A 10,204-nucleotide genomic window follows, 5' to 3' on the forward strand; every position below is an offset into this window, starting at 1 on the left:
CCCCCCCCCCCAATGATATAAATGTACAGAATATTCTCCAGTCAGGATCAAGTAAATTAAGTTTAAGATGTGGTTCTAAAGAATCAAAATGTTAAATAAACTATAACTAATGAACTTACTTTGAATATAACTTATCTAAATGTGTTGAAAATAATAACTAATAACCTGGCTGACACAGAGCAACTCAACACTTTGGTGAGCAGCTTTAAGTTTTTAAGTATTAAAACAACCATTTAATAAAAATCAAAGTTCCCAAAGAGCTGCAGGAAGAAGCAGAAAGATGTGTGGAACAACAGTGGTGATGAGGTCACCGCCTCACAGCTGCAGCTGGTTCACACAATCAATCTGAGCCAATCCAGTCACTGACCTGCTGGAAATAAAAAGACAGAGTTACACAACCAGTTTGTCTGTGCTTCTGAAGCATTCTCAGCTTCTCTAAGGTGAGGAACTTTGTCTTTTAAAGCTTTGTGGAGGTGTAATTTTGTTTTAAGTGTGTTAAAAAGAAGTTTAGACTTTTGTGTTTCTCTGCAGTTTACTGACTTCCTGCTTTCTGCCACAATGATCAAGCAGGTAAAACACTGTTTGAACACATGACTGTTAAACATAGAGCTGTATGAGAACAGTTTGTATTTYTCCACAGATCAGTCTTGCCATCACAGTGGTGGTTGTTCTTGGTATGATCACTTCAACTTGTTTAATTTGATAAAGTTCTTTATTATATATCCTCACCAGCCTTCCTGTTTTTTTTTTTTTTCAGGATCTGTTGGAGTCAGTCATCAAAGAGGTTAGTTTAGACCACCCCCCCACCCCACCCCCCGACATGTTCATTCTAACACGTTAAACTTGCTCAGTGTTCTCAAGTCTCTCTGGTCTTAAACCCTCCAGGCTGCTGGACTAACTGGTTTAATGATGACTCTCCTCGTGGAACTGGTGACCATGAGACTTTTCCTCAGCTGTGGGGACGACACCCAGCTGAGATCTGTGAACACCCCATGGGGATTGAAGCAGAGACCACTACAGGGATCCCAGCTGAGAAAACTGGACAGAAACTGAATACGTGAGTTTCATGGTGGTTCTTAAACTTTATCTGAATCACGTTTCTCTAAATCTTAACCATATTAAATGTCTATTTTCCAGATACTCTAAAGAAGACGGTTTGATTTGTCTCAATAAGGAACAAAAATCTGGGTCCTGCTTTGACTACAAAGTTCGCTTTGAGTGCGAGTGCCCCCGTCAACAATGTCTTGAGAACTGCTGAAGACTAAAGTGCTCTTGTAGATTTTTTTACTGTCTTGTTTTGCAAACTRATCTCTTCTGAGCCGACGTGAGCTTTAGATTGAAGAGGTTTGACATAAAACTGAATTAAACTTTCTTTTTGTCTCTATCTTATCTTTACCTGCTGGGTTACTATAATATCCAGGCGAATGGATTAATAACAAATTCTGCTCTTGCTTCATATATTCATCTCAAAATGACATCAAATACTCTATGGTTGTATAAGCTCATTATGGACAAGTGTCAAACACTGACTTGACCTGAACATGTAACAATTTTTCAGCTGCTCTAATCAAAGCGGTCTGGATTGTTCTAATTACATGTGCAACCTTAAGGTCCAAAGACACTGCGCCTCTAGAAAGCCTTCAAAATATTTAAATGGAGCACAAAGTAAACTTGTGTAAAAAAAAAAACAGGAGTTTACATCAAAGTAAGCTATTTGACAAACTTTTGTGTGCAATCCACACAAACCTGTACTRCTCATCCTACATAAGTTCAGTGGCACTGTTTACAGGCTATAAATCAAATTTATTGTCTCTTAGGATAAGCAAAGACTCAAGGAGCCGCTGCTCCTCCACGTTGAGGTGGCTTGGGCATCTGGTTAGGACTCCTCCCTGTTGAGGTGTTCCAGGCATGTCTCACTGGGAGGAAACATGGAAGACCCAGGACACGCTGGAGGGACTGTTTCTCAGCTGGTCTGGGAACATGTTGGGATTCCCCCAGAGGAGCTGGCCGGCTTCCCGGGTAGAGGGAAGTCTGCTTAAACTGCTGCCCTCTCGACCCCGAATTAGTGGAAGAAAACAAATCAGCACTCCATCACACCTGTATGACGCACATCACATTCCAGCAGGACATRCAGAATAGCAGATGCCTGTAAAGAAGATTGTGACTGAAACAAGTCCACTCGGTTAATTCCAAAATCAAATAAAATTTACCAAAGTTAGTCTGACTTAATGCAGATGAGTACTATCAACACRTCTTAAATAGGTTAAAAGTAATATATTTGAGTGTAGAATACTTAAGTCCAGTTTACTGAATGAAATCGTCCTTTTAATTTATCCATGTTACTGTAATGAAAACATTTGAGTCACATGTACTTAAATAGATTTTTTCACACTGAATTGTTTAGGTTAATAAACTTAAACCATTTAAGGCAATCGGTTTCCTCATTTGAGTTCAACTAACTTCAGGTTTTACAGTGCTCCAAAATGTTAAATGATAAAATAGGTATATCTTTTGTAATTCCAGATTTAAATTTTATGAAAAACAAAAGTTTAACAGATTAACAGCATATACAGGAGAATTAATGGCAATTCTGGTTGTTATAGAATGGGTTGAAGAAATTAGAGAAAAGAAAGTTAACATTGGTGTTATTTTTGATCAGGACATGTCTTTTAACCCCCACATTAAAAAGTTACCAGGACCACCTTCTCCCACCTGCGTAATATCACTAAAATTAGAAATATTTTGTCCAAAAATGATGCGGAAAAACTGATTCATGGATTTATCACGCCTAGACCGGACTACTGTAACTCTGGCATCCAAAAAACTCTTTAAGAAGTCTTCAGTTGATCCAAAATGCTGCTGGGAGAGTTTTAATGAGAGCTGGAAGGAGAGATCATATTTCTCCAGTTTTAGCTTCTCTCCATTGGCTCCCTGTCAAATTTAGAATAGAATTTAAAATATTACTCCTAACATACAAAGCTCTTAACAACCAAGCTCCATCATATATTAAACATCTTATTGCTTCATACTTTCCTAACAGAGCACTTCACTCTCAGACTGCAGGTTTACTTTGTGGTTCCTTGAGTTTCTAAAAGTAGAATGGGAGGCAGAGCTTTCAGTTATCAAGCTCCTCTTGTGGAACCAACTTCCAGTTTCTGTCCATGAGGCTGACACTCTTGTCTACTTTTAAGATTAGACTGAAGACTTTCCTTTTTGATAAATCCTATAGTTAGACTTAGGTTTCCTGAATTATTCTTCATTTCTGCTGCTACAGACTTAGACTGCTGGAGCACAAACTGAGCACATTTCTTCACTCTGCTGTTGTCTTTAGTCTCTTCTCTACATGTTTATTGTAATTATTTCTATCAATAACACATACTCTTTCCTGTCCTCCAAACCAGCCAGTCGAGGCAGATGGCCGCCTGTCCTGAGCCTGGTTCTGCTGGAGGTTTCTTCCTGATTAGCAGGGAGTTTTTCCTCTCCACTATTTGCTCAGGATGGGAGACTGTGATGAAGTGATTCAACACAATCTGCTGTCTTCTTCTTTAGATTGTTCTTTTTTATGGACAGTGCCCTGAGACAACGTATGTTGTGACTTGTCGCTATAAAAATAAACTGAATTGAATTTTATTAAATTTATTTAATCTATAAAGAATCTCATGAAGTCATTAGAGTTAAAGGATACATGGCTCAACATAGATAGGACCTTTCATTAGTCTAGCTACAGTACTGAACAGAAACCTGGGATTGGAACCTAGTGTGACCTATACTGACCCAACAAAGCCCATTACAGGAACAGAAGTTTCCTTTCAGTTGAAAGTCCTTGGGTACATCCTGCTGATAGTAGTTTCCAAAATAGTCCATGGTGAAATTACTTTCACAAACTACAACTTTCTTTGGTAATATTGTTTCGTCCTGTGAAGAAGTGGGTGGAGCTCCACATTGGGTTACCAGGTGAGGAGCTGGGCTCAGGTTGGGGTGAGTTGGAGTACGGTTTGTGACGTCATAAACCTTTGGTGTTTGAAAACAGGTCTTTTCAAGACAGAAAAAAATACATTTGCTTATAGTAAAAATACCTCTGGGTGCAATTTATTGGTACTTGGACTGTTTTATGAAGCAGTACAGACCCAAAGGTCATAAAAAAATACAAAAAAAGAAAGATTTTTTATGTAGGTCTACACCTCCTGCTGTGTTGTCATTTTAAAGTCTTGAGTCACCCTGGCCTTCCTGCTCACATTTCCTGACATGATTTTACTTAATGAAAATCATCATGATTTACTTTAAATATTTTTAGCTGCATGTAGCTAAAACCCTCCTGTTAAAATCACAACGTGGGATTTAAACATTAAGGTCAGATCATGTCTTCAAAATGTTTTTGATCTTTGTTTTATTGTGAACAATTTAAATGTGTAAAACATTTTGTAAAGTCTACAATAAGCTGGTAGAATAATGAGCCTAAACTGTCAAAAAGATTGTCTTAATTGACCTTTAGCTTCAGCTGAAATTGACTCAGTTACCTGCTAAAGAAAGGTTTTGGTTTGCAGAGTGGACAAAGTTTCAAGATAAAAACTGTTGAAAGGTGAGGAGGAAGTTATAGAAAGTGTTTCTTCAGCACTGGATGAAGCAAATTATAAAAAACTGAGACGATCACAAACTAACATCACTAAATTAGATTATTCTGACTTTGTTCCACAGATTACATTGAAGCAAGGCTTCAACTTCAAACATCCTAAATGTTCAAGAAGCATCAGCTGCTGCTTCTGGTGCTTTTATTGTGAAATCTGTTGTCTGGATAAGAGTGAGGAAGAGGAGAAATGCTGAGTGAAATCACAGGATTAGAACTGATCTCAGCTAAATCAGAACTTCACCAGAACATAACTTAAAAAAGACAGCTGGCAAAATATGAAAAGCATTTATTTTAAGTGACAAACTGTTATAAAATGGACAGATGAAGAACCTGAAGCTGCATTACAGGAAATTACCTCCAAAATAAAACAAGTTCAATGACAAATGATGAATCAAAAGTCCAGTTAAATACAGTTAACACAGGCCTCAGCTTCCTTCAATTCAGTTTTTAAAATTAAAAATCACCTGTAATGAACAAAAAGATTATGTTTAAAGGAAGCAGGACAAAGTCATTCTGAAATATTTTGTTTTGGAAACAAAACCAAAAAAACAAATTTCCTAAAAGAATTTAGATAAAATTTAAAGTTTCCTCATCAAAGTGAACAAAGAGAAAACAACCAACAGAAAACTGAAGACAGGAAACGGTTTGATGAAGCAGAACTTGGTAGATTTCTCTGTTAACATCTAACTTTGTATTTAACTGCACTCTGATGCACGCAGACGCTTCTGTTCCTCACAAACCTGAAAAGGTTCCACAGCCTTGAAAAGCCAACAAAACTAACAAAAACACCATTTACACTTTCCCAAATCTTTCAGCGCGCTTCATTTTCTTTGCCTGCAGAGGAAAGCAGGACAGAATRAGTGAGGATGTTAAACATTCTGTTAAATTTAACAGTGATGAAGTAAAGATGAAAGTTTACCTCCACGTCTTCTGCTCCAACTGAAGATGCTCCTGTTTGGATCCCAAACCTCTCCTTCCTCTTCTTCAGCTTCTCATCATCCTCCACCTGAAGAAAATCACCATCTGTACAATTAATCCTTAAACCCTAAAACTAACAGYTTTGAATAATAATCCTTCATCTTTTCCACCAGAACAGAGAGTTCCATCCACCTTCTATAGCTTTACATATTTATACAACACTTTTTTTGTTTTAGGCTAAAATAAAAGACCGGTGCTTTCCTAAAATGACACAATTTAAAAGGTTCAAATTTTCAACATCAAGTTCTGCTGAACTCCAATTAAAATATTTTACTAACAGAGTCCATATCAGTTTTACAAGCTGTGTTTCCACTGCAAATGTGCAAAACTTTGTCGATATTCTGTTAATGTTGAAAAAACACAGTTTCGCAACTGCAGCGTTTCCATTAAGTAAGAAATGCTTAAAGTCACAGGTGAATACATTTGTTCTCGCGATAAGTCATTACAAACATGGCGGCAATKGATGTAAACACATAGCATGTTGCTACCGCGACACTAATGCTCATCATCAGAGGAGTTGTTGGCGTATTTTATCGAGGCTTTCCAGCGACAAGCCCCTACTTGGGAGCAGCTACGTATGCTGTGTTTTTGGGTAATTGTAGTCGGTGAGTTTACTACTTTCTTTTACTACTTCTGTGACATTACTATTACTTCTACTTCCTGTTATCTTCTTCGTCGTCGTCTTTTTCGCCAGTAGAAACAGCCGGTTGTTGATCACGTGACTCCTGTGATGCGAAAAAAGTGTTTCTATTGTAGTTTTACAAAAAACACCAATTTCGATACGGCCGAAAAACCACCTCATCCTAGCGCAAATACATTTTGTCGAAAAATGTTTTTTTTCCCAAAACTGACGTGTTTCCATTCAGCAAAATTATTTTCGAAATTCTAATTTTCGCATTTTCATGGTCAATGGAAACGCAGCTAGTCAAATGACTTGTCTTAAAATGTTTTAATCTTATATTTGTCTATTTAAGTACCTAGTGATGAATTTAGCAGCATGTAAATAAGTAAATTTATATGTTTATATTATTGTTTAATCATGTTTTTAGTAGGTCTTAAACTAAATAATTTTGACAAAGTTTTGCGCCATTTTCTTTAGTTTTGGTTATTTTTAAAACTCAAAATAATATGAAGTTGGAATATTGTGTAAAACATAAATAACCGATGTTTTATTGAATGCACTGCAAAGTCAAGACATTTATGGTTCAAACAGATAAACTTTAAGATTTTTTGCAAATATTCACTCATTTTGAATTTGATGCTGCAACATGTTCTAAAAATTCTGAGACAGGGTCAACAAAAGACGGGTGGCTTCTTCCATGGGATACCCCTTTTATCCACCAGGCTGCAGTGGCCGCTCCATTTTAGGTCCCACCATCGCCAGCATTCATGGAAGAGCTTCAGTGTTGCTGGGTAGAACTTAAGGGCTCGACACACGGGGAGCGACAAACTACAGCAATTAACAGCTGTCATCGCAGCCAGGGTGAAACCCGACACACGGGACGCGATAGCGATCGCAGCGTTGCGAATCGTGCTCAGGTCGCTTGTCTTCACAAAATTTGATTGGTTCTTGACTGAAGGCGGGTATGCATTACGGACGTGTAAACTAAACAAATCTTGCGATGCTAATGATATTGAAAAACAAACACACATCAAGATACAGTTTTATGAGGAAAAACTTACATAAACTTCACCCTGGTGCCAATAAATTCCCACAAAGCTTTTTAGTAATCACTTGGTGAAAGTGTTAGCTAACTGCAGTGTGTAGCATACTCTCCTCTCATTGGTCAGTCAATAAAACCCTCGCTATTGGTTGTACGCTAAGCGACAGCGACAAAAGTTGAACATTTTTCAACTTTCAWATGTCGCGTCGCAAGCTCACGTGTGCACGTCTACGTGTACGAGCGCGAAATTTCACATGCACGATTTTCGCCAATCGCTTAGCTGGAGGAGGGCAAGCGATTATCGCCTCGCCGCACAGGCTCCATAGGAAATGAATGGAGAGCGAGCGACGTCACCTCTCGTGTGTCGAGCCCTTCAGACGCTTCTCCCATCATGATAAGGATAAAGGATCCTAGCAGCTACTGTATGTGCAGTCCTGGGGATCACGGTCTGGACCACATGCCCCGTRTGGATCACTGCATCACTTCATTGGTTCTGTCCCCAGATGAGGCTTTGAAAGTGAAAGCCCGTTGTCCAAGTGCCCAGTGCCAGGTGAGACACAACTTTTGTGCCGAGCCTATGACATTGCCGCTTGCATTTCACTTTCGGTTCTTCTGCTGGCACAGTCCCAGATGCTGCAGCCAGGCACTGTGGGGGCAGCAATTGCTGACACAAATGACACGGCCCTTCATGTCTTTGGTCTTAGCTGCACTTAGCTGGGGTAGATGCAGAGGGACCATGAGACCCCCCACTCCACAATTGAGGTGATGTAACATGCGGGATCCACGGAGTCAGTTTTGGACCACCACCCCTCCACAGTTTGGACTGCAGAGTCAGGCTGTGGTGGGTGCTTGGCACCGGCCAAGGATTGAAAAGGCTCCACCTCGTGGAGCTCTTGCGAAGTCGTCACTCCCACCCCCACCAAGGCCAATGCAGACATCAGAACGCAGCAGGGAAGATGGCGGGGAAGTTTTCAAAGTGGCACCTGGCCTATTGGGTGCCCCATTGCAGAGATACATGGGTATAAAAACTATGTCCCAAGGGTACAGGTTGCAGTTCCACTGTTGGCCCCCACCACCATGGGGCTGCAGGAAATGTAAACTCTCCTGAACAAAAAGGCCATAGTGGTGGTTCTGCCACTTCTACAGGTCGACATGTTTTATTCAACCTATTTTCTAATTCCAAAATAAGAATGCTTCCCTTTGGCCAGTGTTGGACCTCAGGGGGCTAAACCATTTACTGAAACTTCTACCATTTTGCATACTCTGCAGCTGTGATGTCCATCAGACAGTCAGTCCAGGAGAGTGGTTTACTTCCATAAACCCGAAGGACGCATACTTCCATGTTCCAATCCACCCAGAAAACAAGAAGTACCTACGGTTCACCTTCAGAGGCATGGCCTACCAGTTTTTGGTCCTGCCATTCGGGCTGTTCTTGGCCGCTTGGATTTTCATGAGGTGCATGAAGGCAGCCTTAAGTACTTTGCGTTTGTCGGGGTTAAAGGTTCTAAATTATCGACAACTGGCTTATCTGTGCCCAGTTGTTTTGGGAAGTAGGTCAGGCCATGTCCAGGGTTCTGGCCCATCACTAGGCACTAGGAATGACGGTGAACCTTCAGAAAAATTACCTGAGCCCAGTCCAGCAGGCAACCTTGATTAGTATAGCCCTGGGTTATTTATTTATTTACTTGCTGTTATTTATCCAGGCAAATTCTTTTGAGATCGCAGATCTCATTTTCAAGGGAGGCCTGGGCCTGAAGGCAACCTATTGTACATGTTTTTGAGTTGTGGGGGACACCGGAGTACTTGGCAAAAAACCCACGCAAGCATGAGGACACCATGCAAACTCCACACAGAAAGACCCCAGGTTCGAACCAGGAACCAAATCCAATTCAGCGGCCAGGCTGGCTTGGCTGACCACAGAGAGGGTAAACAGGATTCGGTCTCTGCTCCAGTCTTTTCATGTGGAAGCAGCACCTGTAGTCCAACTATGGCTGACACTGTTGGGGATGATAGCAGTTAGGCCTCACCTCTGTCTGCCTCTGGGGCTGCTTCATCTCTAGCCCCTGCAGAGATGCAGAGGTTCAACGGCCTCCATAAGGACCCACGTTTGCACCAGCATGTCAATGTGAGGGTTACAACCAGCTGGAGTCTGATGCTGGACAGGCTGCATTAACCCTGAAGATGCACTTAACTGCTGTTTCAGCCAATCATAATAACATTGATGGCAAATGGGTGGAGGCGCACTACTGGGTAATGCAATGTYTTCATGGTGCGAGGAGGCAAGGAGGCTGCCTCGCCTGTTACCGAGGCTGGCAGCAACACGGGACCTTCTACTGGTGTTGAAGGCCCTTTGAGCCAATGTGTGTTGCCCCACTGAAACTGGTGTCTATGAAGACTGCCTCCTTTTAGCAGTGATAACAACTAAGCAGGTCAGTGAGCTCCATTCACTTACCATCACCCCTACCTGTCTGAGTTGGAAGACAGATGGGTCATGGGTAACATTATGGCCTTTCTTCCTAAAGTTCTGCCTCCAGGCTATGTAAACACTGCCATTGAGCTGGGGGTATACTGCCCACCCCCATTCCAGTATGAGGAACAGAGGTTTGCAAGCATTCTGTATCAAGTCCGGGCATTGTGGCTGTACATTTTGGCTACGGGCACTATTTGGGTATCGGGCCAGCTGTTTGTGTGCCACGGTGGGGAAAACAAAGGGCGAACCCTTTCAAACCACAGGCTGTCGCACTGGGTCATTGATGCCATTGCGCTGGCTTAAAAATCCATGGGGACTGCTGCCCCCTACGAAGTGATGTGCCATTCTAATAGGAGTGTGTTTAAGTCCTGGGTGGCGATGAGGGGCGTGCCACTGGGCGATACAGTGGTTTGCAAAAGTATTCATACCCCTTGAACTTTTCCATATTTTGTCACATTACAACCA

General features: G+C 41.2%; 2 protein-coding genes across 5 annotated transcripts in view; one reads left to right on the plus strand and one right to left on the minus strand.

Moving 5' to 3' along the window:
- Positions 1–413: 413 nt before the first annotated feature.
- On the plus strand, positions 414–1,384 carry LOC106527615 (cartilage intermediate layer protein 1). Of its 4 annotated transcripts, XM_014022545.1 has the most exons (6): positions 414–440; positions 532–570; positions 641–674; positions 758–784; positions 886–1,057; positions 1,138–1,384. In XM_014022545.1, the coding sequence occupies exons 2-6, from the start codon at positions 559–561 to the stop codon at positions 1,256–1,258; spliced, it is 366 nt and encodes a 121-aa protein (XP_013877999.1). In that variant the 5' UTR covers positions 414–440; positions 532–558; the 3' UTR covers positions 1,259–1,384. The 4 variants fall into 4 exon arrangements, 2 of the variants coding, with proteins under 2 accessions (XP_013877999.1, XP_013878000.1); XR_001311409.1 differs by lacking the exon at positions 641–674 and having other exon boundaries at positions 512–570; XR_001311408.1 differs by lacking the exon at positions 641–674 and having other exon boundaries at positions 426–440.
- A 3,513-nt stretch (positions 1,385–4,897) lies between these two features.
- Positions 4,898–10,204, minus strand: part of sarnp (SAP domain containing ribonucleoprotein) — a 17,618-nt gene continuing 12,311 nt past the window's right edge. The window contains exons 10-11 of the mRNA XM_014022548.1: positions 5,547–5,633; positions 4,898–5,461 (exon numbers count right to left, since the gene is read on the minus strand). Coding sequence (XP_013878002.1) covers positions 5,420–5,461; positions 5,547–5,633 — 129 coding nt within the window. The 3' untranslated portion in view covers positions 4,898–5,419. The remainder of the gene's footprint in view (positions 5,462–5,546; positions 5,634–10,204) is intronic.

Source organism: Austrofundulus limnaeus, unplaced genomic scaffold (genome assembly GCF_001266775.1).
Source record: "Austrofundulus limnaeus strain Quisiro unplaced genomic scaffold, Austrofundulus_limnaeus-1.0 Scaffold335, whole genome shotgun sequence".
NCBI lineage: Eukaryota > Metazoa > Chordata > Actinopteri > Cyprinodontiformes > Rivulidae > Austrofundulus > Austrofundulus limnaeus.